The 20938-nt window shown below is 58.2% G+C and overlaps 1 protein-coding gene across 2 annotated transcripts; it reads left to right on the top strand.

Moving 5' to 3' along the window:
* Positions 1-306: 306 nt before the first annotated feature.
* Positions 307-18040, top strand: LMNB2 (lamin B2). 2 transcript variants are annotated; one of them, XM_022566539.2, is made up of 12 exons: positions 307-641; positions 8971-9107; positions 13183-13339; positions 13422-13547; positions 15079-15249; positions 15340-15465; positions 15595-15815; positions 15916-16189; positions 16268-16375; positions 16891-17010; positions 17192-17305; positions 17916-18040. In XM_022566539.2, exons 1-12 carry the CDS (start codon positions 354-356, stop codon positions 17955-17957), a joined length of 1884 nt encoding a protein of 627 aa, XP_022422247.1. In that variant the 5' UTR covers positions 307-353; the 3' UTR covers positions 17958-18040. The 2 variants fall into 2 exon arrangements, with proteins under 2 accessions (XP_022422247.1, XP_022422248.3); XM_022566540.3 differs by lacking the exon at positions 17192-17305.
* Positions 18041-20938: the final 2898 nt, after the last annotated feature.

Raw genomic sequence — 20938 nt, 5'->3', positions numbered from 1 at the left:
TTTTGATTTTTTTTTTTTTAATTCCACATATCGGTGAGATCACCGAACATATTTCTGAGGTTCCTTCACCACCCCACCTTTAATTTTAATGAATCTCCAAAGAGGTAGGTAGGTAGGTTATACAAGAGGGGAAACTGAATCCCGGAAATAAACCCGGTTTCACGCATTGGCCCAGCTGGGATTTGGAGCCCGGCGGTTTGGCTCCGGGACAGCGCGGGAAACTGAGCGGGAGACTACAGCTCCCGCCATGCCGCGCGCGGCGCCGGCCGGACTACAAGTTCCAGGCTGCCCGGCGGCGGCGGCGGCGGCGGCGGCGGGCTGCGGGCGCCATCTTGGTCGGCGGGTCGGATTGAATGAGCCCGCCGAGCCGCGGCCGCCGTTCCGAGCCGCGCGGGCCCCGAGCCGCTGCCGCCGCCGCCTCCGCCGCCGCAGCCGCCATGGCCACACCGCCGCCCGGCCGCGCGGGCGGGCCCGCCACGCCGCTGTCGCCCACGCGCCTGTCGCGGCTGCAGGAGAAGGAGGAGCTGCGCGAGCTCAATGACCGCCTGGCGCACTACATCGACCGCGTCCGCGCGCTCGAGCTGGAGAACGACCGGCTCCAGCTCAAGATTTCCGAGCGGGAGGAGGTGACCACGCGCGAGGTGGGCGCTGGCGCCGGGGCCTCTCGCTGGGGCGGGCGGGGCTCTCAAGGTCCCCGGGGGGCTTCGGGGACGCCCCTGCGAGAGGGGGAGACTGGGGTGGGCCCTGCCCACCGAGGCGTCCCCAGGGGGCTTCGGGGGCCCCGGCGAGGGTCGCACGCTTGGTTGGGCCCCGGCCTCTGAGTGTCCCCGGCGGGTTTCGGGGACTCCTCCAGTGCGAGAGGTGGAGACTGTTTCCGGCCCCGCCCATCGAGGGATCTGGGGAGATCTCGGGGTCCCTCGAGTGAGGGGTGCACGCCGGGGCGGGCTTCTGCCTCTGAGAGTCCCAGGGGAGGTTCGGGGGGCCTGAGTGAGGGGTAGAGGCGAGGACGGACGCTCACGAGGGATTCCCCAGGGGTTTCTACCCCCTCTCCCCGTACGAGAGGTGGAGACTGGCGCCGGCCCCGCCCCCCGAGTGATCCCCTGAGAAACGTGCAGACTAGGGCGAGTCCCGTCCTCTGGTGGGTCGGTCCCCAGGGTATCTGGGGGGCCCCGAGTGAGGGTGCACCCTGGAGCAGGTCCCCACCCACCGGGGGTCTCCTGGGTGTTTCACGGATCCCATGAGTCTGGGGCTGACCAGTCCCCTGAGGGGGGTTGGCCTGAGTGAGGGGTGCAGACTGGGCAGGTCCACTCCTCTGAGGGAACCCCAGGGGACCTTGGGGGTGTTGTGCCTGGGGAAGTGAAGGGAGGGGCCTGCCTGGGCAGGGGGAGATGGGGCAGGCTCTGCCCACCAAGGGATTCGGGGAGTTCTGGGGGGCCCCTGAGTGATGGGGTGTGAGCCAGGGTGTACCCCACCCCTAAGGGAGTTGTGGGGAGTCTTGGGGGATGTGTCTGGGTGTTCGGGTGTCCTAGGAGGAAACGGGGGAGGTTCTCGGGTCTCTGGGGAGACTGGGAATCTCAGACCCTCTGAGGGGGTCCTGAGGAGGGGTGGGGGGTCTCAGGGGGGTCTCTGGGGTGAGTCAGTGGTCTCAGTTCTCCTTGGAACTTTGCAGGGGTCCTGTAATGAATCCTGGGGAGTTCGGTGATTGGAGTGGGGTTAGGCAGGAGGTTCGGTCTTTTACCAGGGCCTGGGGTGGGCGGGGGTCGGGGGGGGGGAATCTGATGTCTCCCAAGTCCCATGGGAAATTCGGGAGGCCCTTAGTTGGGCCCTGGGACCCCTTGGCTGGTGAGCAGGAGCCTAGTAGCCTGGTAGCCCCTGCCCTGTCCTGGGGGATGTGAGGGGAGCGGGAGGCATGAGTTCTTGGGGAACCAGCGGGAAGTTTTGGTGCAGACTGAGGGAGAAGGGGCTGGACAAGCCCTGTCCCCTAAGGGGATGTGAGGGCTGGTGTCTGGGGGTCCTGAGTGGGGTGTGTCTGGTGTGTCTGGCTGCCAACCTAGTGCCCTCCTTTTCTCCCACTGGCGCCCCCCGCCCCAACCCCAGGGCAGTTCCTCAGAATAAGGGGGAGGGATGCCCACCATGTGGTTCCCCTGTGGGCCCCGTGCAAGAGTCATGGTCTGAAGCTGGCACTTAGCGCTCTGAGCCTTGGCCTCCCACTCCGGAGAATGGGCCCAGTGACCGACTTCTGGGAGGAGAGCCTCAGGGACCTGGGGAGGTGGGGGGGTCATTTCTGGGAGCCACGTACCCTCTGTGATCTTGGGCAAATCACTTAACTTCTCTGGGCTCAGTGCCTCTTCTGTAAATTGGAAATAATAATAAATACCTACTTTGGGGGCTTGTTTGTGGGGCCATAATGAGTCCACATTTGTTTTGTAGAATAAAAGCAATGAAATGAAGGATCCCGTGGGTTCTCTTGTCCCTGTTTTATGGTCCCTAGGATAGGGATGGGCCCAGAAAGTGTGGCTTGGGCATCCAGGGAGGTAGAAGACTTGGTGGCTGGTGGTGCTGTATTAGGTTGCCTGAGATTGGATTAAGGCTCGGGATCCAAACCCTGCTTTTAATTTGTGACCTTGGGCAGGTCACTCAGCCTCCCAGAGCCTTGGTTTTGTTGTCTGTACAATGGGGCTGGAATGGCCCGACCCAGAGCGTGGCCACCTGCTTCAGCAGTGCATGCATGTCCTCGGGATGCAGGCCCAGGTCCCCCCTGCCAGGCTGGTCAGCGCCCGGGATCATTCCCCCCAGCCTCTTGTCCCACCTGCGGGCTGAACCACCGTGCTGACCTTTGGGGGTGGCGGCCTAGTGGGCCTGATGGACGTGGGGTGCTGGCCCCCACTGGATAGATGTTGTGCCCGAGAGTGCATGCAGGGGCTGGGCCTGGGGAACTGGATGTGTCTGGGCAGCTGCCGAGGCTGGTTGGGATGCAGGACTGCTGGGTGGGAGCAGGGGAGCCCAGCCCCACGGTGAACACCCCCCAGGGCTGTGCTCAGGATCTGGGGCCACCCAGGTGACAGGCGTGTTTGCAGCGGGAGTGGGGAGTTCCCACTAGCTTGCTGTCCTAGAGCTTGGGGGTGAGATGACAAATGCCCCTCTCAGCTGGACAGTGGAGAGAGCCAGTAACCTACTGGAGCAAGAGGTGGTGTGGTCATGTGGGTGGTGCGGAGGGAGTGACCTGCAAGTGGCCAGGGTTATGGAGGGGCAGGCCAGGCAGGTTCAGGGAGCCGCCAGGGCTCAGGCTGGAGCAGGTGGGATGAGGCATGGAGGGCGTGGGGGGCGTGGTGTGTCAGGCCTCCCAGAGGGCACTTTACCTGTTCAGCAGCTCCTCACCTGGAAGGAATCTGCCCCCAGGGGACACTGGGTGATGGCTGGGGACATCTGTGGTTGTCACACTTGGGAGGGGGGCAGGGATGCTGCTCCACACCCCGCAGAGCCCAGGAGGGTCCCCCACAGAGGATGATCTGGCCCCAAATGCCATTAGTGTCAAGGCTGAGAAGCCACTTAAGGAATCCTGTGATGATGCAGTTTAAAATGTTGTGAGCACACTGTGTGCTTGTAATCAATCCGAAGGGTCCAGGGGCATAAGGTAAAAAGTCACATTCCCATCCACAAGCCTGGGCTGGCCACTTGTAGACTCTAGCCTTTCCCATCGGAAGTCAGATGATGCATCTTCTGGCCGGGTGAGCGGTACTGGGGCGAATGCCACGTGCAGATGTCACTGGAGGGTTTCTGGGAGGCTGGGGGCTGGCCAGATTTCTGTTTGAGAAGGATCATGGGTGCTGAGGGGGCAGGAGTGGGCCAGGGAGGGAGGGGGGTTCTCTGGGAACCCTCTGCATCTGGATGTTGAGTTCCTCTGGGTTCGCTTTCTTCCCCCTTGCTGCCCAGGTGTCCCATTGCTGCAGGGGTCGGAGTGTGCTCCCCAGGTGGACCCCGGGAGCAAGAGCTGAGCTGGGCTCTGGGAGTTTGGGGAGGGCCGGTGTGTGGCTGTGGTTCTCAATCCCAGGGACGCAGGCGGGTCCTCACAGGGTAAGTCTGGGACCCCAGGAAAAGGCCACGTCGGGTGACGCGAGCCCTGCTCCTCCACGGCAGCACATTTGCTGGGAATCCTCAAGCTCGGCGATTGCGCAGCACCGGCTGGGAAAGACAGAACTAAAGGCAGAACTAAACACTTGTCCCAAGTGTCACAGTGCAGGGAGGCACAGGCCTGCCCGGAGAACCCCTGTTCACTGGTCTGAAAGAGCCTTTGTGACATTGGCCATCTGCGCGTCCTCCTCTAGATAGAATTTTCTCCATCGTCCCAGTGCTGTCGATTGGGTTCTGCAGATGTTTTCTGGAAAGGGCTGGAGTTGTTCTCAACTTTGTGGGCTGATGGTTTCAGGCTTGAGCACTCAGCTCGGCCTTTGTGGTGGGGAAGCTGCCCCCGGCAGTACATGGAGGAATGCGCAGATTGCCTGACAATAAAGCTTTATGTATACACACTGAAATGTGCACTTCATATGGGTGCCTGTGTCATGAGATACCTTTTTCTTTTTTTTCACCCAGCCAATTTGAAAACATAAAAACCATTTTAGTCCCACAGGCTGGACAAAAACAGGTGGTGGGCTGGAATTTTGGCGCCTGGGCCTGAGTTTGCAGTCCTGGCTGTAGAGGATTGCCTTACTAAGACACACAGATGGGTGTGCACATGCGCGCACACGCCCAAAACGCTGTCAGAACCGAGCACAGACACATCTCGGGTCATTGCGCTGCACAGACACTGCATTTTTACAAATTGAAGGTCTGTGGCAACACTGCCTTGGGCAAGTCTGTTCCCTTCAGGTCTCTGTGTCACGTTTTGATCTTTCTCCAGATATTTCCAGTTTCTTCATTTGTGTTATTTGTTATGGTGATCTGTGATCAGTGACCTTTGATGTTACTATTGCAAATAGATTACAACTTGCTGAGGCTCAGTTGACAGCATTTTTAGCAATAAAGTATTTTTATTTTTTTTATTAAAAAAATTAAAAAAAAATTTATATATATTTTTGGCTGTGTTGGGTCTTCGTTGCTGCGCACAGGCTTTCTCTAGTTGCAGCGAGCAGGGGCTACTCTTCGCTGCAGCGTGTGGGCTTCTCGCTGCGGTGGCTTCTCTTGTTGCGGAGCACGGGCTCTAGGTGCGCGGGCTTCAGTAGTTGTGGCTCACAGGCTTAGTTGCTCCACGGCATGTGGGATCTTCCCGGCCCAGGGATCAAACCCATGTCCCTGCATAGGCAGGTGGATTCTTATCCACTGCGCCACTAGGGAAGTCCTAATAGGGTATTTTTAAATAAGGTCTGTGCATTGTTTTTTTTGCCACAAGGCTATTGCACAGTCAATAGACTGCAGGGTAGTGTGAGCATAAATTTTTTTTTTTAGCTGAGCCATGCGGCTTGGGGGATAAAGATCCATTCCCAGGGATCAAACCCACGTCCTTGGCAGTGAAAGCGCAGAGTCCTAACCACTGAACCGCCAGGGAATTCCCTGGGCATAACTTTAAAAAAAAAAAAAACTTATTTATTTATTTATTTAATTTATTTGGTTGTGCCGGGTCTTAGTTGCAGCAGGCAGACTCCTTAGTTGCAGCTCGCCGGCTCCTTAGTTGTGGCATGTCGGTTCCTTAGTTGCAGCAGACGGGCTCCTTAGTTGTGGCATATGAACTCTTAGTTGCAACATGCATGTGGGATCTGGTTCCCTGACCAGGGATCAAACCTGGGCCCCCCGCATTGGGAGCGCGGTCTTAACCACTGCGCCACCAGGGAAGTCCTTTTGTGTATAACTTTTATGTGTACTGGGAAGCCAAACAATTCGTATGACTCGCTTTATTGTGATACTCGCTTTATTGCAGGGTCTGGAACGGGACCCTCTGTGTCCCTGAGGTCTGCCTGCTCTTTAACAAGACCCCCGAGAGTCACCCAAGATGGCCTAGGACAAGTGAGGCCCTCGCCTTGGGCACGGAGTCTAGTGGGACGCCCACATTCTCGCTCACAGAGATGAACGCACGATGTATTTTGAATTGCTCAAGCTTACTTCTTTTTTTAAAAAAAATAATTATTTTTGGCTGTGTTGGGTCTTCGTTTCTGTGCGAGGGCTTTCTCTAGTTGCGGCAAGCGGGGGCCACTCCTCATCGCGGTATGCGGGCCTCTCACTGTCGCGGCCTCTCCCATTGCGGAGCACAGGCTCCAGATGCGCAGGCTCAGTAGTTGTGACGCACGGGCTTAGTCGCTCTGCGGCATGTGGGATCTTCCCGGACCAGGGCTTGAACCCCTCTCCCCTGCATTGGCAGGCAGGTTCCTAACCACTGCGCCACCAGGGAATCCCCTCGAACTTACTTCTTGGGTCAGTGTTAGGTGTATAGACAAAGGTCGAGGGCGGTACTGGGTCCCCATCAGCATCTCACGTCAGTGTGTCTCACAGCTCGCTCTCCGACAGTGCTGCATCACTTTAGCTTTGCTCAGATCTCCTGAGCTGACCCACCATCCTCTCTGCCCCAGGACCCCTCAGGACCCCTGTGACATCCAGGTCTCCCATCTCCTGGGCCCCTGTGGGATGTGCTGTTTCCCCACCTTTCCTGGTTCCTGGGGCCCTGGCAGCTGTGAGGTGGGGACAGGAGTGTCCCCATTGGGGTTCATCTGGTGTTTTCTCATGGGCAGGCCGGGTTAGGGGTGTGAGTGGTACCTTTTTTTTATTTTTGGCCGCCCCGCGTGGTACATGGAACTTCCCCAACCAGGGATCGAACCCACACCCACTGCAGTAGAAGCACAGAGTCCTAACCGCTGGACCACCAGGGAAGTCCCCATGAGTGGTATCTTAATGGGATATTTTAAAAGTCGAAATTAATGCTGACGTCCACTGTGGATAAGCATCAGGCGTACATGCAGGATCTCGTGCTGGGTTTCCTGCCCCCTGAGCCCCAACAGTTCCTGTTCTGATCTCACCATGATGTCCTGTCGTGTTGGGCCATCTGCGCCCCTCGTGCCATGAGGGGAGGCTGGAGAGACAGGTCCCCAGTAGGAACCCAGCCTGTGGGGCCGGAGATCTTGTCTGAGATCCCTGCCTAGGTGCCAGGCCCTCCACTGGGGTTAGGAAAGTCCTGGAAGGTGACTGGATGGGCGGGGAGAGAGGGCAGAGACACATCCCCTGCGTGTCCCCCTTTCGGAATTGCCCCCAGCGGACTGCTCTGCCCTGTACCTTGACAGGTCAGGAGAGGGCAGTGTGCTGTCCTGTGCCTCAGTTTCCCCATTTGTGAAATGGGGCTAAGAGCCCATACCCCCCCTACCTGTGGGATGAAGTGACCAGGAGTGCTGGATTGAGGTGGGAGAGCCAGGCCCCAGCCGGAGAGGGTGGGAGTCTGAGATCAGACTGGCTATTAAATCCCACCTCTTCTGGATTTGTTCTGATCTGCCTGGGACATTCCGGTTTGAACCCTCAAAAATCCCACATCCTGGAATCCCCTCGGTCCCAGGCAAACGGGGATGGTGGTCACCCAACCAAGTGGCAGGCCCTTGGCAGCTCCCCTGAGCCTCGTCAGCTCAGGGGCCTTTCCTGTGCAAGGGAGGGGAGTGACCCTCCCAGGCCTTAAGTTGACCTCTGACCCCTGGCACAGACACTCACTGCTCTGTTGTAGTTTTGTGGGAAATGGTGCCACTTTCAAAGCCAGCTGCCTTGTCACCCTTTGCCTTCTGTGTCAGCCCCCAAAAGAGTTTTAACCACTTTATTGAGGTATAATTCCTGTCTCATGCAGTTCACCCGGTTAAACTCTGCTCTAAGTTCAGGAGTGGTTAATATATTTAGAGCTGTGCAGCCATCTCCCCAAAGGAAACCCCTTCTTGGGGAGGGGCAAGATAGGGTAGGGGATTAAGAGGAACAGACCATTAGGTATGAAGTAAATAAGCTACAAGGATATATTGTACAACACAGGGAGTATAGTCAATATTTTTTAGTAACTATGAATAGAGTATAACCCTTAAAAATTGCGAATCACTGTGTCATATACCTGAAACTTATATCGTACATCAACTATATCTCAAAAAAACCATAACAAAACAGAATTGCACTAAAAAAAAAAAAAAAAAGAAGAAGCCCGGGCCCCATTAGTGGTCACCCCCTCACCCTCATCCAGTCGCTTGACATGAACCCACTGTCTGTCCCTGGGGATTTGCCTGTTCTGGACGTTTCCCATGGATGGAATCACACACCGTGTGTCCTTTCTGTGTCTGGCTTCTCTCACTGAGCATCGTGTTCTCAGGGTCTGTCCACGTTGGAGCGAGTGTCAGGGCGTCACCCTTTCTCACAACTGAGTGATTCTCCCATGTGTGGAGGGACCACATTCTGTTTATCTGTCATCTGCTGATGGGCATTTGGGTGGTTCCCACGTTGGGGCCATTAGGAGCGATGGGGCTGTGAACGCATGCGCATGGGTCTTGTGTAAGATGTGTGTTATTTCTCCCGGGTAGATTCCTGGGGGTGGAATTGCTGGGTTGGTGGTTGCTCTGTTTGTCCATCTGAGGAAATGCCAGACCGTCTGCCGTGGTGGCTGTACCGTTTTAATCCCCTGGCCGTGCGTGGAGGTGCCGATTCCTCCCTAACCTCACCAGCACTTGTTATCGACTGTCGTTTCCACGGTAGCCATCCTCGTGGGGGGAGGTGGTGTCTCACTGTCCTGTTGGTTCCAGATATTTGTAAACACGCTCACGGCCCTGTACCCCTTGGCGCGGGGCAGGGAGGCTGACGGGAGACCTGAGGTGTGTGCCCAGCTGGCAGGTGTGACCTAGCAGCGGCCAGTGATGGGGACCAGTGACCTGGACAGGCTGGTGTGGCCCGGGGCTGGTGGGGCAGTGTCGGGGTGAGCGGGAGCCGTGTTGGTGGGGAAGGGTGGGCTTCACCTCGGCCTGGCTGTCCCCCCAGGTGAGCGGCATCAAGACACTGTACGAGGCGGAGCTGGCTGATGCCCGCCGGGTGCTGGACGAGACGGCCCGGGACCGAGCCCGGCTGCAGATCGAAACTGGGAAGCTGAGGGCCGACCTGGAGGAAGCCAACAAGAGGTGGGGCTGCAGCCGGCACGATGTCACCTGATTCTGGGGCGCACAGGGGCCCGGGGCAGGGGTTGTCGCCCTGTGTGAGGTGACGGCTCCCGTCTGAGCGGGGCCTCTGGCTCGGGCAGCCCTCCTGGGAGCGGGCCGTGTGGGTTCTGGGGGCCGCTGGGTGGGTGGGGGCGGCCTCTGTGGCCTGGCCCTCTGGCCACCCCGTCTAGAGCCTTTATCCCCCAATATAATTTGGCCCCAGGAAGAATTAAAACCCAGCAGCTCTCCTGGGACTGAATCCCTGGTAGCTGGTAGCCCTGTGCCTCTCCCCTTCCCCAGAGGAGGGGTGCCCCAGGTCACAGAGCCCAGCCGGGGAAGCCGGGGGCGGCGGGTGACCTTTTCTTCCCGTTCTTGAGCACCGTCTCCCACCTGCTCCTGAGTAAAAGGCTCAGGAAATTTGGAGGACAAGGCGGTGCTGATGGTGATGGTAGCAGGAGGAATAAAGTGATGTAAACTCGTGGAGTGTTTAGATAAAGGACTCCGTGAGGAACACCAGATCTTCTCCTTGCTGACGGCGACCCCAGCAGGTCCTGGCTGGCATCAACTCCGGTTAGAGGGGAAGCCGAGGATGAGGTGTGGGGAGGAGTCATCCATGGTCCCTTCGCGTGGCAGCGACCAGGACTGAGGCCTGGACCCGGGCTCCAGTCCTCGTTCATAGTCCCAGCAGCAGCTGACTGCCACCTTCACGTTTGCAGGGTTCTTTTTCATTTTTTTCTCATTAGTAGACTTCTAAATTATCATTAATAGGGATTTTTTTTGTTTTTGTTTTTGAACAGTTTTAGGTTTACAGGAAAATGAGTGGAAGGTACAGGTTTCCCCAAATCCCCCTCCAGGGTCCCCGATGATGACCACCTTGCAGTAATGGGTGTGCCGCCTTGTCATGATGGAAGAGCCAATATTAATACATTCTTCTTAGCTGCAGTCTGTAGTTGACATAGGGGTTCTCCGTTGGTGTCCTGCAGCCTCTGGGTTTGGGCAAAGGCACACTGACACGCGCCCACCATCACAGTATCACACAGTAGTCTCACCGCCCTGAAAATCCCCTGTGCTCCTCTGACTCACGCCTTCCCCCAGCCCCTGGAAACCAAGGAGGATCCTTTTACTGTCCCCACATAGCTCTGCCTTTTCCAGAATGTCCTGGAGTTAGAATCACTGTGTGTCGCCTTCTCAGACTGTCTTCTGTCACTTGGTGATGTGTTTCTGGTTCCTCCGTGGAACAGAACAGAGAGCCCAGAGACAGACCCGCACAGTATAGTCACCTGGTCTTTGATGAGCAGCACAGGCAATCTGTATACTTTTAAAACAGCCAGGTAAACTGGATATCCCATCAATTTATTACTTTTTTTTTTTTTTTCCCTTTTGGCTACACCTCCCGGCTTGCGGGATCTTGGTTCCCCGACCGAGGATTGAACCCACGCCCTTGGCAGTGAAAGCGCGGAGTCCTAACCACTGGACCACTAGGGGATTCCTAATTTATTACATTTTTTAATTAAAAAGGGACTTGAGCTTCTTGGAGAAGATTAGGAGAATTCTGGAATTCCCCCGGCCCCTCTCAGGCCCTGAACCTCCCAGACACCTTTAACCTGCGTGTTGCTCCTTGTCTGGGCCGAGAGGTCACGTTTCTTTCTGCTTATCAGAGTCATAGATGCTCCCTGGCGAGAAAGCAGATAATGCATTTAATTTCAAGAGAAAAATGAAAGTCTCCATGAGCCTCTGCCCAGACAGAATCTCCGAGGCCAACCTGGTGCATTTCTTTTCCACCTTTTTAAATTTAAACTCAAGGTGGACGCCGTCAGACAACACAAGGCTTTCCTGACCTCGAGCCTGGTCATCGATGGCACCTGTGTCGTGATGCCGTCCCAGCCCCTCGGCCGTGTTCCAGGCTCCCGCGACAGCTTAGGGTAGCAGCTGTGCCCGCTGTCGGGCACCCGGGCTGGTGGCTTTTGCTTTGGCCCCTGCTCTGGGAGGAAAGCTTCCCGGGCTGTGGGCACTCACTTCCACAGGTGCTTCGCCCAACAGCCTCGCTTCCTGCTCTTCGGCTCAGAGCCCTCGCAGACAGGTGTGGGTGGCACGTGACAGCGAGCAAGGTGAACCTCCTGACAGGTTACAGCAGTGCTTTTCTTTTCCTACCAAATATATCGCGAAAACCCTGTGATGATGGAAACGCAGGTCGTCAAGTGGAGGACTGACAGGCCGGGTGCTCCTGCCTAATCCTCCAGGAATTAGGGCTCCAGGGGAGGAATCTGCTTTCGCACCTGGAAGCTGTTAAGAAGCAGGCACGTAAGCCAGTGAGGGCTGCTGGCACCCCTGCTTTCTGGACCATTCTGTGTCGTTCTGCAGAGCCCTAGAATGGGGTGAAGACGTCTAGAAGTCTGTCACGTTTCCTGATCCCTCTGCTGCTGTCGCCCTCGCCTCGTGGCTGACCTGCCCGCGCACCTCACCTCACTCCTCTGCCCTCTGCTCTGCCCGACGCCCCGATCCTGCCAAAGACGAGGCCCAGCCCCTGGCTTCATGGCTCCGGCTCAAGGGCCACGCCCAGCAGCTCCTGCCCCGCACACACCCGTCCCCTCCCGCTTCATCCAGCCTCGGACCGCGCCTGGTCACAGCTGAGGGCAGCACGTTGCACTGCTGTCTGCACCTATGAGAAAGTTCTCCACGAAGACAGGGGTGTTGGCAGATGTATCTCTAGTGTGAGGACGGTCTTTTCATGAAGCTGGTCCTCAGGAATGATGTGTCAGATGGTTCTAGTTTCCCCAAACCCTCCAGGGATGCGGGATTTGCAGCCCCACGCCGTGAGTGGAAGAACCGGGACTGTGTGGCTTAAGCTGAGGAATGTGGGCTGCAGGCCCCCAGACCCTCATAGAGGCCATCGTGCAACACCTGCACAGAGCTCCTGTGAGGACAGGGTCAGCCTGGAGGCCGAAGTCACCGGACTTTATGCCCCGTCCCCTCGAACTGGTGTGGTGTTGCCAGTGGTTGTCACCCAGGGTGGTCCTGCCCCCAGGGGACACCGGGCATGGTCCTGGGGACGTCTGTGGTTGTCAGGACCAGGGAAGGGGGTGGGCTGCCAGGGCTGCTGCTCCACCTCTTGCAGTGTCCACTGGGAGAGACCCTGGCTGTCCCCCCTGCTGCCGGGCAGTTTCAGTTCCTTGGTGAGGAAGTGGGCAAGCTGTCAACCCCAAGGAGATTTAGAGCAGCGTTCAGAAATGTTCCCCCTTTTTTAAGAGTTGTGTGTTAGAAAAGTCGATTTGGCATCTTAAATATTTCATGTTGGAGATAATTGTCTGTTAGAAGCTGGGCAAGCCCGCCTAAAATAGCTTAAGTTTACAAATGAGATTGACTTTTCAAAGACCCGAGGTTTTTTTTTGTTTGTTTGTTTTTTTTTTTTGGTACGCGGGCCTCTCACTGTTGTGGCCTCTCCCGTTGCGGAGCACAGGCTCCGGACGCGCAGGCTCAGCGGCCATGGCTCACAGGCCCAGCCACTCCGCGGCATGTGGGATCTTCTCGGACCGGGACACGAACCTGTGTCCCCTGCATCGGCAGGCGGACTCTCAACCACTGCGCCACCAGGGAAGCCCCAGGCCGAGGTTTTAATTTGTTACTTTAATAAATTATACACAGGGAATTCCCTGGTCGTCCAGTGGTTAGGACTTGGCACTTTCACTGTCAAGGGTGAGGGTTCGATCCCTGGTCAGGGAACTAAGATCCTGCAAGTCGCACGGCGTGGCCAAAAAAAAAAAAAAGTAAATAAATAAATAATACATTAAAAAAAAAAATCAGAGTTCTCCTCTAATGACCCTTCCTGTGCCCAAAAGTCTTGGGAAAGGACATGAAAACCCACGTCTTGAGGGCTATTTTGAGCGGCTGGCGGGGTCCCCCGATACAGAGTGGGTTTGAAGATGGGGCACCTTTGGTGCCAAGAGGTGAGGCCCTGCTACTGAGAGGGATGCTAGGTCGGGGCCCGGGGCCCAGAGGCAGACGTGAAGTTGGCCTTGGGCATCGGGGCTGCCTGCTAACTTCTGCCCCTGACTTTCAGCGCAAAGAAGAGGGAGGGCGAGCTGACGGTGGCCCAGGGCCGCGTCAAGGACCTGGAGTCCGTGTTCCACCAGAGTGAGGCAGAGCTGGCCGCTGCTCTCAGCGACAAGCGCGCCCTGGAGAACGACGTGGTGGAGCTGAGGGCCCAGCTGGCCAAGGTAGCTGTGGGTGGGCTGCAGGCCCCCAAGGACCGCCTTCTGAGGCAGACAGCGTCACCAGCTGCTTGTCCCACGTCTTCAGGCGGAGGATGGGCACGCAGTGGCCAAAAAGCAGCTGGAGAAGGAGACGCTGATGCGCGTGGACCTGGAGAACCGCTGCCAGAGCCTGCAGGAGGAGCTGGCCTTCCGCAAGGACGTCTTTGAGGAGGTGGGGCCCCGCCCGGCGGAACCAGGGTGCTCCCTCCTTCCCGCGTCACCCTGATGCCCACCTCTATCGTCATGTGGCCGTCTCTCTCTGTTTCTCCCCTGCTCATCTGTGTCTTCCAAGGACACTTGTCCTCAGATTTAGGGCCACCCGGATAATCCAGGATGGTCTTGAGACCCTTAACTTAATCACATCTGCAAAGACCCTTTGTCCAGGAAGGTCACACTCACAGGTTCTGGGGACCAAGACATGGGCACACCTTTTGGGAGGGCCCCAATTCAGCCCCCTGCAGACCCTCTCCCGCCTCCTCATCGCTGGGCCTCGGGGCTCCCCGGGCCCTCCCACCTCATCACAGCCCATTGTGCTGTCGTGGTGCAGAACAGAACCCTGGGGGCTGGGCCACTTCCCGCGCTCACTGCTCTGGAAGAGTGCTGGTGGGAAGGGTGCCCATGCAGCCACAGAGCGGCTTCCAGCTCCAGCCAGGCCCCGCTCTAGCCAGAGCGGCCAGGGGCGCCAAGAAGAAGCTCACATCTGTCAGGGATCCCGTGAGGAGGCCACGTGGTGGTGGGGGGGCGGGGTGGGAGGGTCCCTGAGGCGGGCCTGGGGGCGGGGTGGGCGTTTCGCTGAGGTTCCACCACACCACTTTATAAATGCTTGGCTTTCTTTAGAAACAATTCCTATTGTTCCACAAAACAGTCAGAGGCCCTGAGCTCTGGGGCTGCCCCCTCTGCCCTTGACTCCACCGCTGTCTGGTCAACTCCTGGCACATGTGGCTGGGGCATCTGTCAGCTGGTCACTGTCTCGACCCACTGCTGTCCTGTCTCGGACCTCAGACACCCGGGATGGGCTCCATCAGGAATTCCTTTAATAACAGCTTTATTGAAACATTCCCATACCAGAAATCTTTCAAAGTTTACAATTTAGACTGGATTTTTAGTCCATTCACAGAATTGTGCAGCCATCACTGCTTAATTCCAGAACATTCTGTCACCCCCCCAAAAGAAACTGTACCCGTTACCATTAGCGTTCCAGTTTTTTTTAATATAACAAAACTATTTTAAAGTATACAATTTAATGAAATTTAGCACATTCACAGTATTGTGTAACCATCACCTCTATCTAATTCCAGAACATTCCGTCACCCCAATAGAAGCCCTGTCCCCATCGGCAGTCACTGCATCCCCCTCCCCAGTCCTTGACAACCACGAACCCACTCTCTGTGTCTGTGGATCTGCCTGTTCTGGACGTTTCCATCGGTGGAATCACACGCTGCGTGTCCTGTGTCTGGCTTTTCTCACTTCTCTCGTGTTCTCAGGGTCCATCCACGTTGTAGCGAGTGTCAGGGCTTCACCCCTTTTCATGATTGAGTGTTGCTCTCATGTGTGGAGGGACACGTGTGTTGATCGGCCGTCAGCTGGGAGACGCTGGGCAGCCGCTCTTCAGTGGTGGTGAACCGTGTCCTCGGTCCAGCCCCTGGTGGGTCCGGGACGCTGGTGAGCAGGCCGGGGCGGTGAGCGCGCGGCTGTGTCCCCAGGAGGTGCGGGAGACGCGACGGCGACACGAGCGGCGCCTGGTGGAGGTGGACAGCAGCCGGCAGCAGGAGTATGACTTCAAGATGGCCCAGGCACTGGAGGAGCTGCGGGCGCAGCACGATGAGCAAGTGCGGCTGTACCGCCTGGAGCTGGAGCAGACCTACCAGGCCAAGGTGCGCATGTGCGCCGTCCTGCCCCGCCAGCGCCGCGCCCAGCCCCGCGCGGGCTCTCCCGGGCTCTCATGCACTCTTGTGTCCCCGCAGCTGGACAACGCCAAGCTGAGCTCCGACCAGAACGACAAGGCCGCCAGCGCCGCTCGGGAGGAGCTGAAGGAGGCCCGCATGCGGGTTGAGTCCCTCAGCTACCAGCTCTCCGGCCTCCAGAAGCAGGTGACTCGCCAGAGCCCCCTGACCCCTCCTCAGGCCCCGTCCCGTCGTCCCTCCCGCCGTCGTCGGTGCGGGGAAGAGGCCCGGAGGTGGCCGGGCTTCCCCCTGTGACGCGCGTGCACCCCGCCCCAGGCGAATGCGGCCGAGGACCGGATCCGGGAGCTGGAGGAAACCGTGGCCGGGGAGCGGGACAAGTTCCGGAAGATGCTGGACGCCAAGGAGCGGGAGATGACGGAGATGCGGGACGTGATGCAGCAGCAGCTGGCCGAGTACCAGGAGCTGCTGGACGTCAAGCTGGCCCTGGACATGGAGATCAGCGCCTACCGCAAGCTCCTGGAGGGCGAGGAGGAGAGGTGGGCGCGGCGCGGCGCGGCGGGGGTGGGGGTGAGGCGAGCATGTTGTCCCAGGCCGGCCGGGTTGAGTCACCAGGCACCCCGCGACCCCGCCCCCCAGGCTGAAGCTGTCCCCCAGCCCGTCATCGCGCATCACCATCTCGCGGGCCACATCGAGCAGCAGCGGCAGCAGCGTGTCCGTGTCCGGGCGCCTGGGCCGCAGCAAGCGGAAGCGGCTGGAGGTGGAGGAGCCGCCGGGCACGGGCTCCAGCGGCACCGGCTCCAGCAGCAGCAGCTTCCGCCTGGCCCAGCAGGCCTCGGCCTCGGGCAGCATCAGCATCGAGGAGATCGACCTGGAGGGCAAGTTCGTGCAGCTGAAGAACAGCTCGGACAAGGTGAGGCCCCCACCCAACCCGTGGGGAGCCCGCTGGGTCTTCTCGGAGACGTGGGCCAACGCCCGTCCCCTTTGCCAGGATCAGTCTCTGGGCAACTGGAGGATCAAGAGGCAGATCCTAGAAGGGGAGGAGATCGCCTACAAGTTCACGCCGAAGTATGTGCTGCGGGCCGGCCAGACGGTCACGGTAGGTGGCTGCGGAGAGGGAGCGGGCAGGATGTGAGGTGCGACTGGGATGGGGTGGGGGGACCGGGGTGCGGGGGGAGAGCATTACAGGGATGGAGCCCCGGCGCTGAGAACAGCTGCCTGCTGTCACAGATCACCTGTGTGCCAGTGTTTCTTCATCCGGGCTTCCCTGGAGCCCTTGGGAGGGCCTAAGTGATGTGCTGGGGGTCCATGGTGGAGGTGGGGCTGAGTCCAGGCTGTCTGGGCTGTCTGTCCAGGCACTGGCGAGACACATGACAGCCAATAGGCATGGACTCTAGGGCTTCCGATTCCAGCCTGGCCCGTTTGCCCTGGTCACTGTGAACCTCAGTCTCTTCTTCCATACCCTGGTGACTGTCACCTCTAGCTAGGACCCAGTAGGGCCAGGAGGATTAAACACCCAGGGCATCGAGGGAGCCTGTGATAGAGGACCGGCTGGTGGTACATGCCACTGGGACTGGAGCTGACATTAACCAGGAGGCCCTCCTGTGTCCCCAGGTATGGGCAGCCGGTGCAGGGGTGGCTCACAGCCCCCCGTCAACGCTCGTGTGGAAGAGCCAGAACAGCTGGGGCACGGGCGAGAGCTTCCGGACCATCCTGGTCAATGCTGACGGGGAGGTGAGCACCTCCCTCTGCCTCGGTCCTGGCGTCCCTCCTGGGGTGGGGACTTGGCCAGCAGGGCACGTGAGCGCAGCTTGGGCCTGGTCCTGGGCATCCGAGCATCCTGACCACCTCGCCTGTGGGCTGGGCCCCCAGCACCTGGGGTGGCCGTCTGCAGCTGCTGTGTTGTCTTGCACAGGAAGTGGCCATGAGAACTGTGAAGCAGTCCTCGGTGGTGCGGGAGGCCGAGGACGGGGAGGAGGGTGAGGACGAGGCGGCCGAGTTTGGAGAGGAGGATCTTTTCCATCAGCAGGTAGAGGCTCCCAGGCGGCACGCGCACACTCACACGTGCACACGCCTGTGGGCCCTGTTTACGCGGCTGCTCTGGGCACCTCCCAGGTCTCGCCCTGGCTCGGCCAGGCCGCAGAGCTCACAGCCAGAGGCAGGCCATGGAGCCAGCTGCCCTTGCCTCCCGGGCTTGCTTGTTGTGTGGACCTTAGGGTACTGGCCCGGGCACCCTGGGAGTGGGGTGTTCAAAGCCTGTTGCATCTCAAAGTGACTCTGGTGGAGCCCCGAGGGTTCTCAGCGAACCCCCTGTTACCACGTTTCCTCCAGAGTGGGGTGCTGGTGGCTTAATAATGGCTTTGGGGGAAAGGTGGGGAGCCAAGGAACCACACTGAATGAGATATAAGTGCAAGATGCTCCGGGGTCTGAAACAGTTGTACCGTGTTCTGTAGCTCAGAACAGAGGTGAGGGAGACATGGAAGGTTCTGGAACAGGGACCATTGAGGCTGGGGTCATCTTGCCGGGAGCTGAGCTTCTCATGGTGGCTCAGGCCCTGCCCCGGTCCAGGCCCTCCTGGAGGGGGCTGGGGCCACCAGCCACCTTCCTGGCCTCCTCACTGGTGCCGTCCTTCCTTGCAGGGGGATCCGAGGACCACCTCTCGAGGCTGCCGCGTCATGTGAACCGAACATGCCTCGTCACACGTCTTTCTTTATCCAGGGCCACTGAAAACTATTTTTATATCATTGGCTTCTTTAGTCCTTGGTACATTTCTAGAGAGTTTTTAAGCGAACTGCCAGAGCGTGGGGGTGGGTCTCTGCTGAACTTTCCTGTCGCTGGGTTTCCCTGGGCCCTTCATCACCACTGTCCAGAGTGTTAAGTGCCCCGTTCTCACCTTTCGGTTGAGTTTGGGGCCCAGGAGCCGAGTGGCTAACAGGCTTTGGGCTGGGAGTCCAGGGGGCCCGTCCAGCGCTTCGGTTTCAGCTGCAGCCTGGGGTCAGGGCGGGAGAGGAGGCCTGAGGTGGACAGAGCAGAACTGCACGTAGGAACCCAATAGTTGTTTGTTTTATTAAGCTTTTAAAAAAACCAGATTCGGAATCCAGGTTCTGACCTGGTGGGGGGAAGGGGCACCCTGTGGAATTTTGGTGGCTCAGCCAACCGAGTGCCAGAACAAGGGAATCGCAGGCTTTTACCATCAGGCCTGGGCTTCGGGGTTTGTCACAATTTCTGCTCTGCTCTCAGGAATTGGGGTGCGTGGGGTCGGCCTCCTGGCTCCCTCTCTGGCTGCTGGAACCTCACGTTTCTGGGGCTTTCTGCAGTTGAGTTCCTCACCTTACGGGGATCCATCATAAGACTTGTCCTCAGGTAAGCCTTGAGGGGACAGGTGTGACGAACTGGGAAACAAATGCCTTGGGCTCCAGCACGATGTCCACCTGTAACCACCGCTTCCCACCCTCCCATCGGAGGAGGGTGACTTCAGGGCGAGACGCTGGACTCCCCGTTCTCCGACTCTGTGCCTTGTGCACAGGGCACGCTGACTCACGTGTATTCTTGGGCATATACTAATATCGCGGCTTCCTCTGTAACTTCTTGCTGAAATGGTGTTTCTGAGACAGACCTGCCCGGGCCAGTTGACCCCTACGGGATGGCTCCATGTCACGGTCCAGCTTCTGGCCACCTGGCCGCCCCCTCCCTGCATCAGCTTACCTTCGACGCCTCTGCCACGTAGATACACAGAAGTTATTTTTTTAACAGATATTTATTTTTTTACATCGGTCAGTACACACATTGCCTGGATCCCACCTCAGGGGCTCATGTATGCCAGGGTCACCAGGACAGTCCCCCGAGGGGGTGGCATTGGGGCGCCTGTCTCTCTGGGCTCTGAGGCCCCAGACGGCAAACTTCTTTCAGAAAGCGCAGCTCAAGTCTTAAAAGACGCAATACTGAGCCATGGAGGTGGCCTGCCCCCACCCCAGGCCGGGAGCAGCCCACCTGCCTCCTTTCCCTGGGACTCGATCATGGCGACGAGGGCCCGAGGCCTGAGCCGCAGGCCGGGAAGGTGCCAGTGGCCGACAAAACTAAGCTGCTGCTGAGCCTAGAATCCCCTGCAGACTCTGGCTTTAAGTCCGAGCATCTTTCCATGGCCACCTGAGTCCCTGGACCGCGGGCTGTGTTTCCTCTGTGAGGTCGCAGGCTGTCTTCCTTCTCCCAGAAGTAGCAGGAGCTGAGGGAGCGTGAGGGTCTGGGGAGCCTGATGAGATGCTGGGAGGGTGGGGCTAGGTGGCACTCAAGCAAGTGGGAAGTGCACTGGCTACATCCTTCAAGGTATTTTGAGAGTCTCTGGGGATCAGAGGTCTGTCCTGGAATTTGGGGTCTGAATTGCTGAAGCAGTTTTGCAGGCTGGGCTCGAGGACAGGAAGGAAGGGAGAGGGCCCCACCCTCCCTGCAGGCCCAGAGGTCCTGAAAAACAGCCCAAGGGCTGCCCTAGTGCCTGCAGAGCCCCCAGGCTCACTGGTAGGGGTTGTTCCCAGCAGATGAATTTTCTTGCCTGCTTGAGATCTTGGGTGGAGCCTGGAAGTGGCCCAGACAGGCGCTGGGATGCCCTTGGCTGGTGGGGGGAGGGTGCACTGGATTGGTGGCCACTTGTGGCTGGAGGCTGGTGACCGTCATTGGTAACCAAGTATTTGAAAACACGGAGCAGAGTCCAATGTTACAATGTCAGCCAGGGCCTGGGAAATCGAATTTGCATTTGCCCTTAAACATACTTAACATTAAGCCACTTAAAATGATGCAGAAGCGATTCTTTTTTCTAAACCCCTGTCATGTGATGAGGAGCACCCTTCCGGAGAAAGCCCACTCTTCCCAGCCCTGGGGAGGGACGGCCTCCGGGGATGTGGCCGGCAGGAATCAACCCCTGGGAGACACCAGTGCCTCCCCCCCCCCCCCGCTCCCCGCCCGCAGTCTGGGCGCTCAGCTGTTGCCACAGCAGCCAAGCTCAGACTTGGGCTCGTTTTTACCCACACCGTCTACCCAGCAGTTCTATTTATATCAGCATATCCGAGCTGGGACTGACATTCCTCAAGGACATTAAAGCTACTGGAAAGGTCTTAATTCTGAGCCCGAAAGGGATCATCAGCACTACACGCTAGTGGGCTCGGTTTCAAGAACTCGGCTGTTTGGACACGTTTCATAGATCTGTTGGTGATTTTTACGATGCATGCCAAACGTGTGGTCTTTTGTTTTCTCCGATTTGTAATACACGTTTTATGACTGGAAACTTTTTTATACAACACTCCAATAAACATTTTGGTTTTAAATTCTCACTCTGAGTCTACTCCCACGCCAGGCTGCTGAAGCAGGAGCCCCAGCCCCTAGTGAAGCGGGTGTCTTAGGATCCTACCCTCTGACCCCGCGGCCCCCTAGTTTTCTGCATTCTTTTCCCACTTGATGCACTGGCACTCCGCAGTGCTTTTGGTCACGTGACGCCCTGGTTTAACACCCCGCCCCACAGCCCAAGGCGCAGTGTAGACGCACCCACCGCCCCGTGCGCAAGTGCGGAGGGACCCTTGGCGGGGCGGAGCCTGAGCGCGGAGGGGCGGGCCTCTGGCCCCTTGTCCCTCCCTTCTCCCCGTGTCCCTCCCTTCTCCCCGGAGTCCTACACGGG

The sequence above is a fragment of the Delphinapterus leucas genome, unplaced genomic scaffold (assembly GCF_059928025.1).
Source record: "Delphinapterus leucas isolate spDelLeu-1000000601 "Yukka" unplaced genomic scaffold, BTC_Dleu_Yukka2 spDelLeu_asBTCV2_sq25, whole genome shotgun sequence".
Classification (NCBI taxonomy): domain Eukaryota; kingdom Metazoa; phylum Chordata; class Mammalia; order Artiodactyla; family Monodontidae; genus Delphinapterus; species Delphinapterus leucas.
Note: the sequence above shows the minus strand (reverse complement) of the source record. Positions and strands in the feature narration are given on the sequence as shown.

Coding starts and splice junctions, on each gene's coding strand:
- LMNB2 (XM_022566539.2), top strand. CDS start 354: ATGAGCCCGCCGAGCCGCGGCCGCCGTTCCGAGCCGCGCGGGCCCCGA. Junction 13,548..15,078: donor GCAAGGACGTCTTTGAGGAG/GTGGGGCCCCGC, acceptor CTGTGTCCCCAG/GAGGTGCGGGAGACGCGACG. Junction 16,190..16,267: donor TGAAGAACAGCTCGGACAAG/GTGAGGCCCCCA, acceptor CCCCTTTGCCAG/GATCAGTCTCTGGGCAACTG.